The sequence below is a fragment of the Ochotona curzoniae genome, unplaced genomic scaffold (assembly GCF_017591425.1).
Source record: "Ochotona curzoniae isolate NIBS_2020 unplaced genomic scaffold, NIBS_Ocur_1.0 contig_2861, whole genome shotgun sequence".
Taxonomy (NCBI): domain Eukaryota; kingdom Metazoa; phylum Chordata; class Mammalia; order Lagomorpha; family Ochotonidae; genus Ochotona; species Ochotona curzoniae.
The window spans coordinates 3,322,582-3,341,995 of NW_024465620.1; the positions used below are offsets into that span (position 1 = coordinate 3,322,582).

At 65.1% G+C, this 19,414-nt stretch overlaps 4 protein-coding genes across 4 annotated transcripts; 1 reads left to right on the plus strand and 3 right to left on the minus strand.

Moving 5' to 3' along the window:
* Nucleotides 1-693: 693 nt before the first annotated feature.
* LOC121154959 (cytochrome c oxidase subunit 6B2) lies at nucleotides 694-1,350 on the minus strand. The gene is made up of 3 exons (XM_040978129.1): nucleotides 1,239-1,350; nucleotides 822-922; nucleotides 694-747 (listed from the first exon to the last, which is right to left on the minus strand). Exons 1-3 carry the CDS (start codon nucleotides 1,348-1,350, stop codon nucleotides 694-696), a joined length of 267 nt encoding a protein of 88 aa, XP_040834063.1.
* A 394-nt stretch (nucleotides 1,351-1,744) lies between these two features.
* Nucleotides 1,745-7,052, minus strand: FAM71E2 (family with sequence similarity 71 member E2). The gene is made up of 11 exons (XM_040978242.1): nucleotides 6,903-7,052; nucleotides 6,563-6,717; nucleotides 6,215-6,473; nucleotides 5,715-5,739; nucleotides 5,506-5,570; nucleotides 5,275-5,393; nucleotides 5,139-5,191; nucleotides 4,964-5,040; nucleotides 4,635-4,863; nucleotides 3,145-4,175; nucleotides 1,745-1,819 (listed from the first exon to the last, which is right to left on the minus strand). The coding sequence occupies exons 1-11, from the start codon at nucleotides 7,050-7,052 to the stop codon at nucleotides 1,745-1,747; spliced, it is 2,238 nt and encodes a 745-aa protein (XP_040834176.1).
* Nucleotides 7,053-8,499: 1,447 nt separating this feature from the next.
* On the minus strand, nucleotides 8,500-11,064 carry IL11 (interleukin 11). Its single transcript, XM_040978124.1, has 5 exons — nucleotides 11,058-11,064; nucleotides 9,943-10,115; nucleotides 9,685-9,771; nucleotides 9,436-9,597; nucleotides 8,500-8,739 (listed from the first exon to the last, which is right to left on the minus strand). Exons 1-5 carry the CDS (start codon nucleotides 11,062-11,064, stop codon nucleotides 8,569-8,571), a joined length of 600 nt encoding a protein of 199 aa, XP_040834058.1. The 3' UTR covers nucleotides 8,500-8,568.
* A 4,484-nt stretch (nucleotides 11,065-15,548) lies between these two features.
* TMEM190 (transmembrane protein 190) lies at nucleotides 15,549-17,309 on the plus strand. Its single transcript, XM_040978355.1, has 5 exons — nucleotides 15,549-15,606; nucleotides 15,695-15,730; nucleotides 16,636-16,761; nucleotides 16,884-16,968; nucleotides 17,084-17,309. The coding sequence occupies exons 1-5, from the start codon at nucleotides 15,549-15,551 to the stop codon at nucleotides 17,307-17,309; spliced, it is 531 nt and encodes a 176-aa protein (XP_040834289.1).
* The last annotated feature ends 2,105 nt before the right edge of the window (nucleotides 17,310-19,414 follow it).

The following is a 19,414-nucleotide window of genomic DNA, read 5'->3' on the forward strand; positions in this document are numbered from 1 at the left end:
GTGGGCCATGAAAGGACTTGGCCACGTCTCTCTACGCTGGGGGATCCTGGGCAGACCAGGCTAGGAGAATCGCCCAGCACCTTGCCAGGGTCGCTCTCGGCCACACTTGAACCCTGAGGTTCAGACTCAGCCAGAGTCCCGGCCAGCCTTACAGCCACCCCAGGTCTCCCCCACACTGGGGCAGGGGAGACAGGGCTAGGTTAGGACCCCCTGGGCTGGGCCAAGGGGCACTCCTGACTGTGCCGGCGCAGCCAGGGGAGAGGGGATGGAATGGCCGTGCCGGGTGCCATGGCCAGGTGGGGGGCAGTGTGGGGATGGGGGACTCAGGGGGGGGGGATGGGAGGGTCCAGGGACTCAGGTGGGGGGATGGGAGGGTCCAGGGACTCAGGTGGGGGGATGGGAGGGTCCAGGGACTCAGGTGGGGGGGATGGGAGGGTCCAGGGACTCAGGTGGGGAGACGGGAGGGTCTGGGGACTCAGGAGGGGGCAGTGTGGGGATCCAGGGACTCAGGAGGGGGCAGTGTGGGGATTGCGGGACTCAGGTGGGGAGGACAGGAGGGTCCGGGCGCCCCAACCCCTCATTTAATCGTGCGTTGAGAAGAGGCATCAGCTGCAACAGAACTCTATTTGCAGTTTAGAGACTGGGGACGAAGGTGTGGCCGGTCAGCCAGGCCAGGGCGGTGGGCTGGGGGGGTCAGATTTTGCCAGCGAAGGTTCCCTGCCTGATCTGCTCCTCCCAGCGCTGCACCTGGGGAGGGGCGCACTGGTCAGGCCCCCGCCCGAGCCCCTGCCCCGCCGCCCACCTGCCCCCGGCCCGCTCACCCAGCTGATGGGGCACAGCGAGCGGTACACGCGGTAGTAGTACTCGCACGGCTGCGGGCTTTTGCCGCGGCGGTTCATGTTCTTGAGGCAACGGTGGAACTCTGCGGGCGGGGGGCGTGGCTGCCGCGAAGCACGCCCACTCCGGGGCGGGCCACGCCCCCAGACGGCAGCCCCGCCCACACAGCAAGGTTCCCGCCATCGGTGGCTCCACCTCCAGCACGCCGCCCCGCCCACAGAGGCTCCACCCCCGCTGAGCCGCCGCACCTCGCGGCCCCGCCCCTCAGCGGCTCCATCCGCGGCCCCGCCCACACCCGTGACCACGCCCCTCCCGGCCTGGCCACGCCCCAACGGTCTCCCCCTCGGGGTTTTTCCTGGAGGGGTTCGTCCTTCCCCAACTCCCCACTGCTCCGGCCTCACCCAGAAAGTTCTGGTAGCAGTTACGGGTCTGGTTCTGGTTGGGGAACCGAGGGTCGAAGGGCGGCGTGGTCCATTTCCCCCTGGGGACCTTCTGCATGTCGTCGTTCACCATCCTGCGGGGCGCTGGGGGCGGTGGGGGCGGTGGGATCGATCCCGTGGAGCCCGGAGGGGCCCTGCTCCGACCCCAGCACCCCAAACCCCGGGCGGCCCGCTCTCCCCTCACCGGCTGGAGGTGCTCGGAGCCGGGTCTGCCGCCGAGACGGGCGAGGGCGCGTCCGGGAGGGTCCCACCCAGCTCGGGGACAGCCGGGGCGCGCGCTCCGGGCCACGCGCACTCGCGCCCGCCCCCCGCGCCCCCGCGCGCGCCCACGCAGGCACCGACGCGGGGTTGGGACCGAGTCTCTCGGACTTTTAATCCGTGCGAAGCTGCCAGCTCCGCGGGCTCTCCCGCCCCGCTCCCGCCCCGCCCCCCAATATACAAAACACGAAGATCCACAGCTGTGCGTGTCACAGGGAGGACAGCGCGCCCCCCGGCCCTGCCGGCGCTCGGCGTGCAGTCGGGGTGCACAGCACCCTGGGGACCTGTGCGGAGGACAGGGTGGGGATGAGAGGGGTCGTCGTCGCTCCGGGGACCCCCGCCATGCCCCAGGCTGAGGCCAGCCTCCAGGATGTCAGGGTGGGCACCCACCTGACCAAGCTGGCTCCTGCTGGACAGTTTGCCGGCTGAGGTTGAGCCCCTGCGTTGCTACTCAAAGTGTGGGGAGTGCTTGGTGCTGCCGGAGAAGAAGGCTCTAGTGAGTTGTCCCAGAGGACAGGAGTCCCTGTGTGTGTGCCTGTACCCCCGCAGGAGGCTGGGTGAGCGGTTTGTGGCCTGCACCTGCCTGGACTCCGCAGCCCCTTGCACTGGGCGAGAAGCCCTGTCTGCCCCGCATGTCCCGTATCAGCTCCCTCCCAGTCGGTCATCCCCGCGCAGTGGACAGCCTAGAGAACCAGTCAGCTGCGCCCCACTCCACATCCTTGAACCAGGTCTCTCTTCAGGAGACCCTGGCTAGGACCCGTCACATCCCAGGCTGCACGGGGCAGTTGAGGAACGGGAACGAGGTGCCCAAATCTGTCCTCAGAACGGCACCCCTAGCGGGGATTGGCCATCCATCGCACACCAGAAGTGCTGCTTCAAGTCCCAACCTCGCTGTTTGCTAGGCTCCCTGCTAATGCACCTGGAAAGCAGCAGTAGCTAGCCCAGGTTCCTCCCACTCACAGGGGAGGGACTGGGCGGAGCTCCTGGCTCCTGGTTTCCACCTGGTCCAAATCTGTTATGGCCATTCGGGGAGTGAACCCATAGCTCAAAGGAGTGTGTGTGTGTGTGTGTGTGTGTGCGCACGCTCCTCCATCATTCTGCCTTCCAAACAATTAAACCTATCCAAAAAACAACGAATAAGCCCAATTGGTGTTTCCCCTACCCAGGCCAGTGTTCTCGCAGCCACGCCCACTGTCCAAGCGCCCCAGCCACCTTCCAAAGCACCTGCAGCTTATCCAAGCCTCCCCTTGCCACTAAGCCATCACATTTCCTACCCGCCCCCATGCCCTTGCCTTCTGTCCTCCCGCCAGAGTCCTTGCTCACCCAGTTCAGTTCCCACCCTTCTGCCCCAAGCCCTCCAAGCCACCTGCTCGCTCTGGCTCTGTCAGCCCCCCACGTTCCCTGGTGCTAACTCCTGGCCCAGGCACCTGGCTGCCTCCATAAAGTGCCAGTGACTGCTTGCCTCCCCTCTTTCAGCGGGCTGTTCCTCGACACACCCTCCCCCAGTCCTGAGCATGGCAGCTTGCCAGCAGCAGCACCCCGCTTCCTTGGATCGCCACACCCAGGGGCTGGAGTACCTAGGTGGAAGGTGAAGCTCCTCCTTGGGTACTTGTGCCTTGGTGGTCTCCATGCCCCTCATTCTCTCAATCTCCAGGAGCATGGGTAGGATTTCCGAAGATGAGGCCATCCTAGCCAGTGGGTGTGGCCTGGGTGCCCTGGAGTGATCATAAGGCCTCCGCAGGGGCTGCTGCTGCTGCTGCTGCTCCTGGGGCGACTTGGCCATGCTGGTACCCATCCTGGTGGGGGCATGCGGCTCCGACAAGTCCTCCCACCGTGAGGCGGGCAGGGCAATGGGAACCTGCGAGGAGGCGACCAGCTTGGGGCTGTTGGGGGTGGACCGAGGGTCGTGCAGAGGCCCCTTAAAGGGCCTCCCAGGGTACCAGGATGCCTCGCTGTCCATCCGTCGCTGGGTGGCACATTCCATCCCCCAGGTGTGCAATTCTGGCTGCTCCCGCACCAGCATGGGTGCCGTGGGGGTCTCCTCCAACGGGGACATCTGGTTGGAGCTGAAGGGCAGGGCAGATGGCTGGGAGGTCATGGAGAGCCAGGAGGGCAGCGTGACCACTGTGGGCCGCTGATGCTGGTCCTTGGAGCCAGCCATGATCATGAGCTTGGCTAGGGCCAGCCCCTCCACGGAGAAGGGCCGGCTGTGCTCCGCTGGATGGGGGCCCTCAACAGCCAGCTCTGTGGTTTTGACCCACCTCCTCTGCTGCCCCACCTCCTTGGACCTCATGCCAGGCAGCTCCAGGATTCTCTTCTCCTTGACCTTGTGGGCCCTGTCCTCGCACTTGCCCTTACCCTGCAAGCCTTCTATGGCAATTTCCCGAGTCTTGGTCATCAATACTTCCTGGGATTCCTTCTTGGTGGTACTGTACGGCAGTTCCAGCGAGGTCGCCTGGGCCCTCATCTCCACTACATCCGTCAGCTGGACCCCCACCAGCACTGCAGGCTGGTCCGTCGCCAATAGCTCCCTCCCAGGGACCCCTGCTGGTAGCAGGTCCCTGTCCTTGTGGTGGTCATCGCTGTCGGGGGGCTTCCCCCACTGGGGAGGTGCAGCCAGGGCCTTTGGAGCTGGGGGTGCTGGGAATGTAGGGTTGCTTGTTTGGGATGGGGAGGTCACGGCCTTTTGGGAAACAGCAGCTGAGGGTGGGGCTTTGGGGGTGGGGATGGCCAGGAGTTTGGGGACCACGCCACGACGTATAGCAGGGGCCCTGTGAGGTGGAAACCTGTGTGGGCTCCTCCGGTGAGGCAGGGAAGCAGCCGGGGCTTTCTGGTTGGTAGCCGGTCTTACAGAGGTGGAGGTCTTGTGGGACATGCCGGGTGCAGGTGGAACTTTCCATAACGGTGCAGGAGCACGTGGCGGTAATGCTGCCGGAGCCTTGGGGCGGGGAGCAGGGACAGCCGGGACCTTGTGGGACTGGTCAACCAGGAACGGTGCCTTCCAAGGCGTGAGAGGGACAGAGGCGGCCTTCTGGGAGAGTGGTGGACTCTGTCCCTTCCAGGGGCTCCCAGGCCGGGTCCTTTCACTGGGCCTGGTACAGGAGGGCGGGCCGGGAGGCAGGCCTGGGGCTGGGCCCAGGGAGGACGAGGACAGCGTGCTGGACTCGGGGTCCATGAGGTCTTCCAGGTCCTGCTGCCACAGGAGCATGTCCAGGTGATTGTAGGTGCCCGGGAAGGGGAAGGCGGTGCTGGCCCCGACGACACAGCGTGAAGGCGTGTCCAGCAGCCTATGCTGCTCCGAGGCTCCCTCAGAGTCAGCTGCACCAGCCTGCGGGGCGCGTGGGGGCACAGGGGAGACACCTGGTTGGCACCCAGGAGTCCGGTCCCGCCTCGAGCCACCCCACCTGCACCCTGGGGCCCCAGCTGGCCTTCGGCAAGGATGGAGAATGGTTCATCGTGTTGGAAATGATGCTGAAGATGGTACGGATGGTGATGCTGGCCTTTTCTGACAGGGAAGAGAGCAGAGGGAACAGCCTGAGCCCTTGGGGACCCAAATGGCTGCAGCCCCAGCTCGCCTAAGGAAGAGGGAGGGGCTGGCCTCACCGGAAACCTGGGTGTGGGTGTGAGATCTGTCTGCGTGGGCATCCTGAAGGGATCTGCAGGAGCAACACCATGGGGGGCTGAGCGGTGTCTGGCCAGGGCCCTCCCCGCAAGAATCCGCCTCCCGGGCCCCGCCCACCTCCAGACCCTGGCCCACTTCTCTGCAGATTTCTTCTGGAAGTCAGCCCGCTCCAGCTGGGACCAGATGAGGGGCACTGAGTCGCCTACAGCCTGTGACTTGAACCTGCGCTTCAGGGCCTGGCAGGGGCGAACAGGACAGAGAAGGTGGGCCCAGCCCCCAGCCCATCTTCGGTCCCCTGACCCACCCCCTCATCCCATCATGGGCGGGACCTGCCCTGGACCAGCCCACCTTGGCCTTCTTTTGTTTCTGAGATGTCGACATCTTGTAAGGAAACATGGGCCCAGGTACTGCCACTGCCATAAGGGTAGAGAGGCCGTTGGTCAGAGCCCTGCTGGCGTGGGGACGGGACTTTGGGCCATCCCTCCCCCACTAACCCCAAGGAATGCCTGGGGACTCAGCATGGAGCAAGGGTCAGGACAGCCCAGCGGCCTCCTCACCTGCATGTCTCCGGTAGCACTGTTGCTGTGGACAAAGATGCAGGTGGTCATCAGGGAACTGACCTAGAGCCACTGCCTTCTCAACTAGCTGTCTACATCACCCCTGACCCAGGGGTCCAGCCCCTCCTTCAGACCAGGGGTCCAGCCCAGACCCTCCTCCCTCACACCCAGGGCTCCAGCCCCTCCTCCCTCACACCCAGGGGTCCAGCCCCTCCTCCCTCACACCCAAGGGTCCAGCCCCTCCTCCCTCACAGCCAGGGGTCCAGCCCAGCCCCTCCTCCCTCACACCCAGGGGTCCAGCCCAGCCCCTCCTCCCTCACAGCCAGGGGTCCAGCCCCTCCTCCCTCACACCCAGGGGTCCAGCCCCTCCTCCCTCCCTCTCACCCAGGGGGCCAGGCCAGAACCTCCTTCCTTAGACTCTAGTCCCTGCTTCATTTGGGTCTCTAGGCCCTGCTACCTGCCGGGGATTTGGGGAAAGGTTGTGGTGGGTATCACCCCACCTGGAGGTGCCAGGTGGAGGCTGGCGCTGAGCCCAAGGACACGTCCAGGGGGGGCGTGTGCAGGGTCCTAGGGGCCCAGGTGGTGACAGGCTCCCGTAGAAGGTTGATGAGGCGGATCCAGCGGTCAAACAGGAAGTCCACCTCAGAATCAGGCGCATCCAGCTCTAGGTAGTAGTAGCGGCCGGTGATCAGCCGCAGCTTCAGGCGCCAAGTGGACAGGTCGTGAACGTAGAGGTGCACGAGATCTAGGGGTATCATCCTGGCGGAGGCAGGAGACAGGGCGGCTACAGCGGCAGATGGGGCAGGGGCGGCCAGGGCAGACATGCAGGCGGCCAGCTGGGCAGGCACCTGGTCAGCACGAGGTTGACGCAGTCCCTGCCTCGGGGAGGCTGGGCGATCAGCAGGATGTCGGGTAGCACCAGGCCGGGCAGCGAGGCAGCGACGCCCATGGTCAGCCTGTTGGTTCTGTGATGCAGAAACACAGGACTCCCACGATTTGTCACCTGGTGTGGCCGGCGGTGGGGCGGGGGAGTCATTGCTGGGACCCCTCCTTTCTTCAGTACAAGTGTGCCCGATCCGAGACCCCGTCCCCAGCTGTCCTCCAGCCCGAGGCCCCCACCCCAGTCCCTCATCACCCGTCTTTCCCCCCTTCCTCTCTTAGCCCCCCACCCCAGGGGACAGAGGGGACCTGGACAAAGTTACTCTCGAACATGGGCAGCGGGCGGAGGGGCAGGTACTCGCCCCTCTGGAGCGTCTTCTGTAGCTCCCCCAGAACAGGGACCCACTTGAGGGACCCCTGGGGCAGCTCCACGCGCCGGACGTTCCGTAGCCGCTTCATGGTGGTGGCGTGGGGACTGTGTGTGGCAGGGCGTGGGCAGCCCGGATCTCAGGGCCTGAGTGGCAAGGGCTTGCTCCTGCCCAGCCGCCGTCCTACCCCAGCCCACTGGCCTGGGTTTTGGAGGTGCCACAAGCTCTGCGGGCACAGACAGCGGGACTTCCCCAGGCCTGAGGGACTTGGACCGAGGCCATGGCCCTTCAGGGTGGACAGCACTGACCAGGGGGAGGAGCTCTTGGAAAGGGGGGCTTTGTGACCTCATCGGGCACACGTCCTGGGAGGTCTCTGGGGGCTGGGACCGCCTTCTCCTTGGGGATGTGGCTTGTGCTGGCTGGATTTAACCTGGGCCCCCATCATACCGACACAGAGTCCCTGGGAGGGTCTGTGTGGACCTTCTGAAGCAGATGACTGGTTAGCAGGGTCTGTCCAGCAATGCCCCTCCACCGGCCTGTGTCCAGGCCTTGCCCAGGCCTGCACCCTCCCTGAGCCCTGATTTTCCTCGTATCTGACAAGAGTGGGCTGATGTCAGTGGTGCCGGAGGCCACGCGGTGCAGAGGTCACTCTGGCTCAGCTGGCTCCCCGGGGCAGCGGCAGTGCTGTCTGCCCCCCCACCCTGTACGACCTCGGCACAGGGCTTCCCCTGCAGAGCCATCCCCTTCCAGAGGGCTTTGTGGTGCCGGAGCGTGGGCGCAGTATGAGTGAGGCGAGACCAGTACTGTCATTCTAAAAAGTGTTTATTGGGTTTTTTTGCTTAAAAGTGTCACACAGAATACACAGTTGTGATGGAAGAGTCCACAGTGAGAGGGACACCCAGGGGACATCTCACAGCGGTCCGGTCGCCCACCGGGGGTGTCCTGGCAGCCCCCTGATGCACCACACGCTGTCATAATGAGTCTGAGACCACAGCCGTGTGCAGCAGGGGTGGGCACCTGGAAGCCCTCCCTCGGTGTGACTCAAGCGCTGGTCAGCAGCCAGGCGCCCTTCCCCATGCTGGGCACCCAGCCCGAAGAGCTCACCCTCCACAGGTGGAGATGCACAACCACTTTAATTCCCCCTTCTCCATGCTGCAGAGTTCTCAACTTTTTTTTTCTTTTTTTTTTTGGTATAAAAACTCTAGGCTTGGAAAAAGTGATTGTGTAATAAATAACATACGCCCCTCCCCCATTCTTTGCGCCCAGGCCAGGTGCGGGGTGGACGCGGGAGTAGGAGCCAGGAAGACACGTTGGCCAGAAGACCTCTGCAGGTCCAAGATCCTAGGATTCCTGGACTGCTCCTCCCCCGCCCCACCCCGGAGTCCATCTGCCTCCCATCCCCACCATCCCTTCAATAAATAAATATAAATAAGGCACAGAGGGCCCCCTGCCCAGGTCTCCTGCAGGGACTCCCAATGGCAGTGGAGAAGGGGGGCAGACACGAGGGAGAGGGAGCCTCCTGGCCTCTCCCCTTCCTACCCCCAGTACCAAAATAAATAAATAAATAAGATCTGGCTTTGGAAGGACGACGGTGGCCGGGAGTCTGGTCACAGGCGCGTTTTCAGCAGCAGCAGCCCCCTCACGGCCCAGTCCAGGGTCAGGTGCAGGCCCCCGAGGATGGCGTGGGCCGCCCTGATGCCACCCCAGGCTGAGGCCGGTGGGGCCAGGGGTGGCGCCGGGGGGTCGGGCGGGGCCTGGGGCAGGGCCAGGCGGGATGTCTGGTGGGAGAGAGCGAGCGGTTAGCAAAGGGCAGGAGTGTAGGGGAGATGGGGAAGGTGGGAAGGAGGCAGTATTTGGGGCCGATATCCGCACGTGGGATAAGACACTGGAGCCGGTGGGAGGGGTCGGGCAGAAATTGAGGCTGGAATTGAAGATGGGCTATCCAGGGCCAACTGGTTTTTTTTTGGGGGGGGGGTGGAGGATCCTGGGATGCGATCCTGGAGCTGGGGGAGGGCTGCGTATCAATGTCTGGGGTGTGAGGACTCAGCTCCGGGTGGAGGCAGGGGCCCTCGGGGAAGACACTCAAGGATTCCAAGTCTCAGAGCCAGGAGCTGGAATCGGGCCAGGTCTCGGGGGGCCCTCGAGGTGTCAGCGTTGCCGGGCTGGCACATAAAAGGGTTCCATGTCTTGGGGCCAAGCCTGGACTGAAGGTCCTACAGTTTCAGGGAGCCTGGGGTCCTTGAGACAATGCGTTTTGGGGGGCAGGTCTTGGGGTGGAGGCTGGGAGCTCAGGACCACAGGGTCTTGGAGATCCATGTTCAGGGTCTTAGGCACTGGGACCATCCAGCTGGGTGGGGTCTGGGTGTCAGGGTCACTTGTTCTTGGCGGTCTCAGGGTGGGGACCGGCACTGGGGTCTGGGATGTCAGGGAATCCTAGACCAGGCTGGGTCAGGGTCTGGGATGTCAGGGCGTACCAAGAGCTGCAGCCGACGCAGCAGCCGGTCCAGCCGGGCCTGCAGGGCACCCAGCTCGGGCTCCAGGGTCTTCAAGGAAGGACCACCGGCTTTGCGTAACCACTGCACGTGTCGCAGGTAGGAAAGCAGATCGGCTCGGAGTCTGGTCAGCACCCCTGGGAGCTGAGGGAAGAGGGTCAGAGTGTGCACGCCTGGGGCCCCTTCACCCTCCCTGCTCCCGCCCGACTCCCATTTCACCCCTGCCCTCACCTGCAAGGCTCCCAGCGCCCCTGCGCTCATGGCCAAAGTGGGCAAGGAATCGAGGTTGTGGTCCCCTTCGGCTGGGAATTTGTCCCTCTGGTACAGAGGGCGTGGGGAGAGAATCAGTGAGGGAACCTTGTCCACCCTAGAGGCTCCCTTCCCAGATCCCCTGCCACCCTGGGGAGGCCAGAACCTTCCAGAACCCCTCCTGCATCCCTCTCCACCTGCGCCACTCTGAGTGCTGGTCACCCCAGCAGGCTCTCCTACCAGCTGCGCAGCCAGCTGCCGAGTGTCGGCCAGCAGGGAACGGGTCAGGAGGACGGTGCTGTCCAGCTCAGCGCGAGGGTCTGGGGCGGCTCGCGGGGGACCAGGAGGCGGACCCGGGGCAACGATTCTACCCGGCCACAGGCTCAGCACGACGAGGACCAGGCGGCCAACACCTGGGGACAGGAGTGAGCACAGCGCTCGGACACTGGGCAGCGGGTGGGCCGGCAGAGCGGGGCTGGAGCCCCAGGGTGGAGCGCCCGGGGCAGGTCGAGGGCCAGGCGGGCTTCCCTCTCCCTCCCCGTCTCTGGCTGCCCCGCCCGTCGGAGCAGACGCGGCCCGGGGCGGGTAGACGGGGCCGGGCGTCTCCCGTCCGCCCCCGGACGCCGGAATCTGGGCCCCGGGGCGGGGCGTGCAGGGGGGAGGCACAGGCCAGAACCTGCCCCCTCCTCGGGCCCCGGAGCCCGAGCCGGGCAGGGCGCAGGGAAGGAGCCAGGGCCGGGGGCCGCGGCCCGGAGATACCGGGGGGCTCCTGCACCCCCTGCTCCCGGGCAAAGCGTCCTCGCCAGCCGGCCCGGGAGGCCAGGTCCGCGGCGCCCGGCGCACCTGGGCCGAGAGGCACGCGGGACGCGCAGCCCCGGACGCGCAGCCCGGGACGCGAGCTCGGGGCGCGGGGGCTGCGGCCCGCCCCCTGCCCGCCGCCCATCCCCCCCGCCCCGCCCACCCTGGCGGCCGCCAGCCAATCAGCGCCCCCCGGGCCGCCCCGCTCGCCGCACACCCCCAGCCCGCCCCCTGGCCGGCCGTCCGTCGGTCCGTCCGCCCGCCGCCTGTCCGGCCCGCGCACCCCTGCCTCTCTCTCTCCGTCTGTCTCTCTGGCGCGCTCCCTGCCTCAGTTTCCCCCCCGGTGTTTGCACCCAGCTCGGGGCTCCTCTGCCCGTCGACAGCCGTGGTCCTTGGGGTCGCCCGCCAGCATCTGCCCCAGTCCCTGTCCCCTCTCTCGTCCTAGCTTCCCACCTTGCCCTCCTGCCTCCTGGGGTTCCACTGGGTGCTTGGTCCCCACCCTCCGCCTCCCTTCCCGCCCTCTCTGTCCCCCATCCCAAGAACTTGAACCAACTTACAGTTCATGTCCCCACAGGGCCAGGGGTTCCCTAGGGCCGGGAGCCAGGGGGGGCGGCCTTTAACCCTTTCCCTGTCCGAGGCTTGGGGAGGGGAGGCATGAGCTCAGGCAGCAGGGCCACGGCAGTGAGGGAGTGTGTCCGCCTGGGGGGTTATATAGGGGGCCAGGGCGGCGGGCGGGGGGCAGGCGGCCGGGGAGGGCGGCCTGACACATCCTGACTCACCCTCCCTGCCTGCCTTTTCCATTCAGACGGAGCCGGCTCTAGTAGGGCTCAGGCCGCCGCCGCTCCGACGAAAAGTTGGAAAAGTTGAAAAGGGAAAGGGGGGGTGGTCGGAGAGAGAGGCTGGTGAGGTCATTGGCGTCCCCTCCCTCCACCTCCACGGTCGGTCGGGGCAGACACACATACACACAGACACGCACACACACGGCTGCCGGAGTGGGGGGCCTCGTCGTGGGTGGCTGGGGGGTCTGGCTTGGACTAGGGCGGCAGGCAGGCAGATGGGCAGGGAGAGATGGGGAGGCGCCAGGAGCCACCGCGGGGACACTGGGCAGAGCACAGCAGGGGCAGGGGGCCAGGGTCAGCCATGCAGATGGGGAGAGAGGTCCCGGGAGCGAGAATACAGCAGGAGGAACCTGGACCCAGAGGCTAGAGGGGCTCCCGTGGTCAGCAAGGAGCGGACAGGTGACAGGAAAACACCCAGCACAGAGCAGGACACTGGGGCGGGAGACCAGGCTGGACGGTGTGCGAGAGGTCAGGGCCACGGCCAAAGGCAGGTGTACACACGAAGGCAGGAGAGGGGCAGACTCTGATGCCAGGGACCCAGAGGAAGAGGGCCTCGACACTTCCAGCAAGGCAGCACCTCTGTCCTTCCCGTGCCTCAGTTTCCTCATCTGTGGAGTGGGCACAGCAAGGGCACCCCACCCACAACATGCCATGGCAACAGGGCAAAGTGAGCCACTCAATAAACGTTAATCATCGCTGTTGTCACCGTTAAATTTTATTAGCACCTACAAGCAGGCTGAGATGGAGGCCCGGGGGATGCTCCTGAGGAAAGGGTGGGGGTAGGCAGGGTGGGCCCTGGCAAGCCCAGGCAGGGGGATGGGGTGAGAGGGGACCCAGGGGCCGGGGGAAGCAGTGATGCCCACACAGGCATGGCAGGGGAAGATTAGACCTTATGGGGCTGCAGGTAGCCGTCAGTCATGGCCAAGTCCCCAAGTCAGGGAGATGGGCTGGACTAGAAGGTAGCTCTGGGGGTGACAGGAGCCCCATGAAGGCTGCGCCAGGCTTGGGCTGGTTCTTGGGGTGACAGGAGCCCCTGCGAGGGCTGCGCCAGGCTTGGGCTGGCTCTGGGGGTGACAGGAGCCCTATGAAGGCTGCGCCAGGCTTGGACTGGTTCTGGGGGTGACAGGGGCCCCAACAGGGCTGCGGTGGGCTGGGGGTGGCTCTGGGGGTGACAGGAGCCCCTGCGAGGGCTGTGCCAGGCTTGGGGTAGCTCTGGGGGTGACAGGAGCCCCTGCGAGGGCTGCGCCAGGCTTGGGCTGGCTCTGGGGGTGACAGGAGCCCCATGAAGGCTGCGCCAGGCTTGGGCTGGTTCTTGGGGTGACAGGAGCCCCTGCGAGGGCTGCGCCAGGCTTGGACTGGCTCTGGGGGTGACAGGAGCCCCATGAAGGCTGCGCCAGGCTTGGACTGGTTCTGGGGGTGACAGGAGCCCCAACAGGGCTGCGGTGGGCTGGGGGTGGCTCTGGGGGTGACAGGGCCCCTGCGAGGGTTGCTCCAGGTTTGGGGTGGCTCTGGGGTGACAGGAGCCCCTGTGAGGGCTGTGCCAGGCTTGGGCTGGCTCTGGGGGTGACAGGAGCCCCTGCGAGGGCTGCACCAGGCTTGGGGTAGCTCTGGGGGTGACAGGAGCCCCTGCGAGGGCTGCGCCAGGCTTGGGGTGGCTCTGGGGGTGAGGGCTGTTGCAAGCTTCCCCTTTCCATCTGCCACCACAGTGGGGGACCACCACTGCTGTGGGCCCCAAGGAGGTGAGGTCACAGCCCCCCAGGGTGGGACATGAGCTCATTGCCCCAGGTGAGTCTCTCTGCCTCCTCCCTCTCTCACGGCTGCCCCTTCCAGGGCCCCCCAGGGGCCCTCCCGGCTGGTTCCCACAGGGACCCAGGCCACTGACCACTGGGTCTCCGCCCCTCAGGGGGCCTGTTTCCGGCTGAGTCAGCGTGAGGGGCCCAAGGCTGCGTCAGTGAGGGGAGAGCTGACGGAGAGCTGACGTCCCCCTCCCTCCAGACCAGCGAGGCCAGCCAAGGTGACTCAGGCCACCAGCCTGGGGGATGGCCTGGCTCAAGAGGATGGGGATACCAGGCCTGCCACCGAGGGGGTGGCAAGGGCCAGGCCCCCAGCCCCCTTTTCCTCATCTCAGACTGCGAGTTCAGGCCCCTAGCCCCTCCTTCCTCAGACCAGGGGTCCAGCCCAGACCCTCCTCCCTCACACCCAGGGGTCCAGACCCTCCTCCCTCACACCCAGGGGTCCAGCCCCTCCTCCCTCACAGCCAGGGGTCCAGACCCTCCTCCCTCACAGCCAGGGGTCCAGCCCCTCCTCCCTCACAGCCAGGGGTCCAGCCCAGACCCTCCTCCCTCACAGCCAGGGGTCCAGCCCAGCCCCTCCTCCCTCACAGCCAGGGGTCCAGCCCAGCCCCTCCTCCCTCACAGCCAGGGGTCCAGACCCTCCTCCCTCACACCCAGGGGTCCAGCCCAGACCCTCCTCCCTCAGACTTGTGGGTCTAAACCCTAGTTTTGAAAGACTCGAAGGAATCCCTGGTGCCTGAGGGCACATTGAGCCAGGAATAAATCATCTCTAGTCTGGGTTCTCCCTGGGAGGGAGGTGTGGGGTCAGACTTTGTCACTCTTTTCCTGGGGTGACTCTCGAACCCAGACATTGAGCTGGGCTCCTGAGTCTACCCTGGGTAGGATGCTTGGGGCCACTTCCCTGTAAGTCAAAGCAACTCAGCAAGTGAGGGACAGGGCTGGGGAATCCCAAGGAAGGACAGATGACAGAGGGAGACCGAAATAGGGACAGGACCACAAGACAGAGCTGCAAATAACGCTGGGGCCAGGGACCAGCCCCAAGGCTTGGCGACAAGTTGGGGGTCAGGGGGAGGCTGGGAGGCCAGTCCCAGACCCTTGGGGTGCAGCAGCCCCTGGGAGCTGGGTGGGGGTGGCTTTCCGGGGGAGAAGGCCGTCCCTGTTGGGTGAGGTGGGGCTGGCCGGGAGTGAGGTCAGCAGGTCCGAGGCCGGAGGCCGTGTGTGTCCGTCTGTCTGTCCCTGGGGGGTCCCGTCTGGCCTCTCCGGGGTGACGAGGCCGGCCAGCCGCAGAGGCAGCTCAAACCTGTCATTAGTGGTGGAAGCCGTGACGGCTGGGGGCCTCCCCAGTCCGGAGCCGCAGTCCCGGGCCGGCCGCCCCGCCCCCCACCCCCTCCTTGATCCCTGAGGAATCCCGGGAATTGGGAAGTGGGTCCAGCTGATGTTGACACAGGAAACGCGGCAGCTGCCAGGCCTCAGCCCGGGAGCCCCTCTGACCCCCACCCCCGGCCCCCTGCCGAGCCCCCTCGGACCTGTGTCATCTCTGACGGAGGTACCCACCAGGATGTTTATGGACCAGAGCAGGACACCGCAGGAGTCCGACCCCTGCCCACTCAGACCCAGACGTCCAGGGCCCCGTGCTCTCATCTGCTGGACTCGGGGGTCCTGGCCCTTTCTTGCTTTGATGTCTGGGCAGGTAAGCTAAGGTTAATGGTCGCAGCGCAGTCCCCCAACCTGGCTTCCCTCATGGGAGGCAGAGTCCTCCCACCCTGCTCACAGGTGGAAAGACTGAGTCTAAGGAGAGAATGGGGCTTCCACGGGGCCCTACTGGGCAGCCAGCCAGTCTCTGGCAATGAACAGTTAAAGCCCCTCTTGGCCAGGTGGCATGAGGGCGGGTAGTCCTGGCCAGGGGCCAGCCTGGGGCTCTGGCACCATTGTCTCCTCCTCCTCAGGTCCCCCTCGCGGTTGCTGGGGGAGACCCTTCCCTAACAATGGGGCTCAGTGAGGTTAGCTGTCAGGGAAACCCTCCCCTGGTTGCTCTTAGCAACAAGGCCACTGGTGGCCACCTTCAGATCAAGGGGAGGGACTCCCTGGAGGGAGGCACTTCTCCACACCTACTTTCCTGGGAGTCTTGGTGAATTAGAGGGAGCTGCCTGCCCCCCTCAATCCCTTTCTGGGCACCTCCTGGCCCCAGCGCCTGGACAGACTCTCAAAGCCCAAGACCCCCCACACACCTGAGGCTGCCCCCTAGACACTGGTTTAGCCAGACCTGGGGGAGCCCTCCCTGTACCCGCCCCTCCCCTGGCAACAGAACTTGGAGCCCTGGGGCAGGGGACAGGACAGGTGGGCGGGGCCGGGCTGTTGCTGGGCGATGCCCCCCAGAGCTCTCTCCACAGAGGCCCCAGGAGTCTGGGCAGGCGACATGGTGGGCTCTGGGATCCCAGTGCTGGGCCTGCTCCTGCTGCTGCAGGGCACCGTAGGTGAGGGTGCTGAGGAGAGGGCCGGGGTGGGCTGTGGGCGGGCCTGTCTGGGCCCACTCCAGCCCTAACTGCTGCTTTTCCTCCACAGAGGGGAATGGAATCCAGGGATTCTTCTATCCGTGGAGTGAGCAGTGGCCAACCCCTTGGGGCCCACAGGGAGGGAGCCCAGTGGACTCCCAGTTCTGAGGGAGGAGGGCTGGGGCTGAGGGAGGAGGGCTGGGGCTGAGGGAGGAGGGCTGGGGCTGAGGGAGGAGGGCTGAGGGAGGAAGGCCTGGGTCTGAGGGAGGAGTGTTGGGTCTGAGGGAGGAGGGCTGGGTCTGAGGGAGGAGGGCTGGGTCTGAGGGAGGAAGGCCTGGGTCTGAGGGAGGAGGGCTGGGTCTGAGGGAGGAGGGCTGGGGCTGAGGGAGGAGGGCTGGGGCTGAGGGAGGAGGGCTGGGGCTGAGGGAGGAGGGCCTGGGTCTGAGGGAGGAGGGCTGGGGCTGAGGGGGGTGCTGGGGGCTGAGGGAGGAGGGCCTGGGGCTGAGGGAGGAGGGCTGGGGCTGAGGGAGGAGGGCCTGGGTCTGAGGGAGGAGGGCTGGGGCTGAGGGAGGAGGGCTGGGGCTGAGGAGGAGGGCTGGGGCTGAGGGAGGAGGGCTGGGGCTGAGGGAGGAGGGCTGGGTCTGAGGGAGGAGGGCCTGGGTCTGAGGGAGGAGGGCTGGGTCTGAGGGAGGAGGGCCTGGGTCTGAGGGAGGAGGGCTGGGGCTGAGGGAGGAGGGCCTGGGTCTGAGGGAGGAGGGCTGGGGCTGAGGGAGGAGGGCTGGGGCTGAGGGAGGAGGGCTGGGGCTGAGGGGGGGCTGGGGCTGAGGGAGGAGGGCTGGGGCTGAGGAGGAGGGCTGGGGCTGAGGAGGAGGGCTGGGGCTGAGGGAGGTGCTGGGGACCCCCAGGCCTGCATAGGTGAAGCAGGCAGCCCCAGGCCTGACCACTGGAGGCTCCAGGGTGAGAGGTCCCCAAGGCTCAGGGCCAAAGCTATGTGCTGTGACTGGCCCCCAGGCTGTGAGGGGGATGTGTGGGACCGTGAGAGCTGCGGGGGCCAGGCGGCCATCGAGAACCCCAACCTGTGCCTGCGCCTGCGATGCTGCTACCGTGACGGCGTGTGTTACCACCAGCGGCCTGATGGTGAGGGCCCAGCCGGGGCCGGGGCCGGGGCCGGGGCCGGGGCCGGGGCCGGGGCCTGGCGGGCGGGCGGCGGCGGTGGGGAGGGGGCGGCTGTGCAGCTTCACACCGCCTCCTTGTGGTAGAAAATATGCGCAGGAAGCACATGTGGGCGCTGGGCTGGACGTGCGGAGGCCTCCTTTTCTTGATCTGCAGCATCTGCCTGTTCTGGTGAGTGGGACGGCCGGGCTGTGGAGTGTGTGGGGCGTGTGGGGCAGGGGCAGGGGAGGCCATGCCCCTGGGAGTTCTGGCAGAGCTCATGCCATCTCTCGCTCCCTTCCTACAGGTGGGCCAAACGCCGAGACCTGGTGCACCTGCCCATGTTCCTTCAAGGCAAATGCGACCTGTCCAGGACGGTCTCACTGCTGTCCAAGGACCGGGCCAGCGAGAAGAAGACGCCATCGGTCGGCAGCATGCCCGCTGTCCTGCCTGTGGAGGGGGACATGGGCATGGAAGGGGAGGGAACCACGGAAGGCGGCGAGGAAACGGAAGGGGGAGAGGATGAAGATTAGGGGCATCTTTGGGGGTCCCCTCAATAAAGACAGAGTATATGAGCTATGGTTTCTTCTTGGAGAAGCAGGTGCCCCCATGGGGACCTGTGTGGGTTGGCGGGGCAGGGGGCTGCTGTCAGAGCTGAAGGGGCTTGGTCGTGGGTACCTTGAGCTGCAAGCAGTCTGGGCTAAGTTGGTGGGCAGAGTACCTGAGTTGAAGGGGACTTGGGCTGAATGGGGGCCTCAGGTTGTGGTCCCACAAGAGGGGCCCTTAGACTGAAGCAGCTGGGGAATAGTGGGGGCTGAGCTGTAGGGAGGGTCTCACTACAACCCTGGAAATGAGCCCCCAGCCTCCTGCTGCTTGGAAGCTCCAAGGTCTCACATACTCCCTGCCTCTTCACCCGGCCCCTCCTCCAATCCTGGCCACAGCCTGGACTCCCACACTTCCTCACTGCCGGCTGAAAGCTTGCAAGCGTGCCTCATACCTCCTCCCAACGCCACCCCAGCCTGGCAGGAGTCATCTTTGCTCCCGTCACTCCTTCCCTGGAAGTACTTTCCCCAATAAACATTCCACAGATCCAGTGTGTCCCAGCATCTGCTTCTTGGAGGCCCCAAATCCACACAGATTGAGCAGGTGGCTTCTGGGTCCCCTTGAAGAGCATGTGTAATGCCCCCCTCCTGTATCTCCTGGGGGCTCTGGGTTCCCCCAAGGGGGCAGTGGGCAAACCCCCATGGGCCCCAACCTTTGGAGGGAAGCAAGGAACTGGGCCTGGCCACCAAGAGATGAACAGGCAAGAGGCCTTTATTCAGGTGTCGGTGCGAGGTGGCTGAGTGGGTGTCCCGGCAGCAGGTGCACAGCTGGGAGTCTGCTGTAGGGCTGGGGGAGCAGCAGTGGCTGCTCCTGCAGGACTCCTCCCCCAGGCCTGTGTTTCCAGCTCTCCTGCAGGCTTCCCTCATTTCTGCTGCCCCATTGGCTGCAGTGCTCCCAGTGGGTGTGCCTAAGCCTGCGGGAGTGCCAGTGACTGGGTACCATGTCCTGGAACAAGGGAGGCAAGGAAAGGCAGGGAGAGAGAGAGATGGACAGGGAAAGAGGAGGGACAAAGGAAACAAGGTGGGGGAAGCTCTGGCCCTCAGCTGCCTTGGCTTTCCCAGGGAACCGTAGGACTCCCGGGTTGGGGTCTGTTTAGAATCCAGCCCCGAGGCCTTGGTGTGCCGCCCGCACACGGGACAGGCCCTGGGTTGGAATGGGCCCACCAGAGAGGGAGCTGGTGCTGGACTCTCAGCGGGCTAACGGGTTTTCGAGGATGATTAGAGGCTTTGGCTCAGCCTCTGGGAACACTTGTGCAGGTCCTTTCTGAAGCCAGTGTCCTCCTCTGCACTGTGGAATGGGGGTTCTCACAGACTACCACAAGCAGCTGCACACATGTCTTGGCACAGCAGCATTGCGTCCCCTTGTGAAAATAATTCATGTGGAAATCGATTTAGTCACTACTCCAGCCTCTGTTCCTCCAATCACATGTCTGTCATCACACCACCCATCCACCCACCCATCCATCCATCCACCTGTCCACCCATCCATTCACCCACCCATCCATCCATCCATCTACCTGTCCACCCGTCCATTCACCCACCCATCCATCCATCCATCTACCTGTCCACCCGTCCATTCACCCACCCATCCATCCATCCATCCATCCATCTACCTGTCCACCCGTCCATTCACCCACCCATCCATCCATCCATCCATCCATCCATCTACCTGTCCACCCGTCCATTCACCTACCCATCCATCCATCTATCCATCCATCTACCTGTCCACCCGTCCATTCACCCACCCATCCATCCACCAACACACCCATCCACCCACTCATCCACCTACCCACCCATCCATCTACTCACACATCCATTCTCCTCCAACCAATCCAACCATGTCCATTCAGAAACCAATTCATTGACCCATCCACCAGCCACCCACACCTACCTACTAAACAACCCATCTACCACTCTAACCATTGACCAATCCAGTTTTTATGCCTCTACCATCCGCTGACCCATCCTTCCGTCAACTCACCCACCTCTCTATTCACCTAGCTAAGCATCAGCTTTGTGTCACACTGCTCACTGCA

Bases quoted from the DNA above. Each gene is read 5' to 3' on its own strand.
- LOC121154959 (XM_040978129.1), bottom strand. From the start codon at position 1,350: ATGGTGAACGACGACATGCAGAAGGTCCCCAGGGGGAAATGGACCACG. The intron at 923-1,238 runs GTGAGGCCGGAG...CCCCGCCCGCAG, and splicing joins CTGCTACCAGAACTTTCTGG to AGTTCCACCGTTGCCTCAAG. The intron at 748-821 runs GTGAGCGGGCCG...GCCCCTCCCCAG, and splicing joins CGCTGTGCCCCATCAGCTGG to GTGCAGCGCTGGGAGGAGCA.
- FAM71E2 (XM_040978242.1), bottom strand. From the start codon at position 7,052: ATGAAGCGGCTACGGAACGTCCGGCGCGTGGAGCTGCCCCAGGGGTCC. The intron at 6,718-6,902 runs GTCCCCTCTGTC...CGGCCACACCAG, and splicing joins TCGAGAGTAACTTTGTCCAG to GTGACAAATCGTGGGAGTCC. The intron at 1,820-3,144 runs GTACCCAAGGAG...TCCTCCGCACAG, and splicing joins TGGAGACCACCAAGGCACAA to GTCCCCAGGGTGCTGTGCAC.
- IL11 (XM_040978124.1), bottom strand. The intron at 9,772-9,942 runs GTAGGAGAGCCT...CCTCTGTACCAG, and splicing joins GGCAGCTGGCTGCGCAGCTG to AGGGACAAATTCCCAGCCGA. The intron at 8,740-9,435 runs GTACGCCCTGAC...CTCTCCCACCAG, and splicing joins TGCGTCGGCTGCAGCTCTTG to ACATCCCGCCTGGCCCTGCC.
- TMEM190 (XM_040978355.1), top strand. From the start codon at position 15,549: ATGGTGGGCTCTGGGATCCCAGTGCTGGGCCTGCTCCTGCTGCTGCAG. The intron at 15,607-15,694 runs GTGAGGGTGCTG...TTTCCTCCACAG, and splicing joins GCTGCTGCAGGGCACCGTAG to AGGGGAATGGAATCCAGGGA. The intron at 16,969-17,083 runs GTGAGTGGGACG...CCCTTCCTACAG, and splicing joins TGCAGCATCTGCCTGTTCTG to GTGGGCCAAACGCCGAGACC.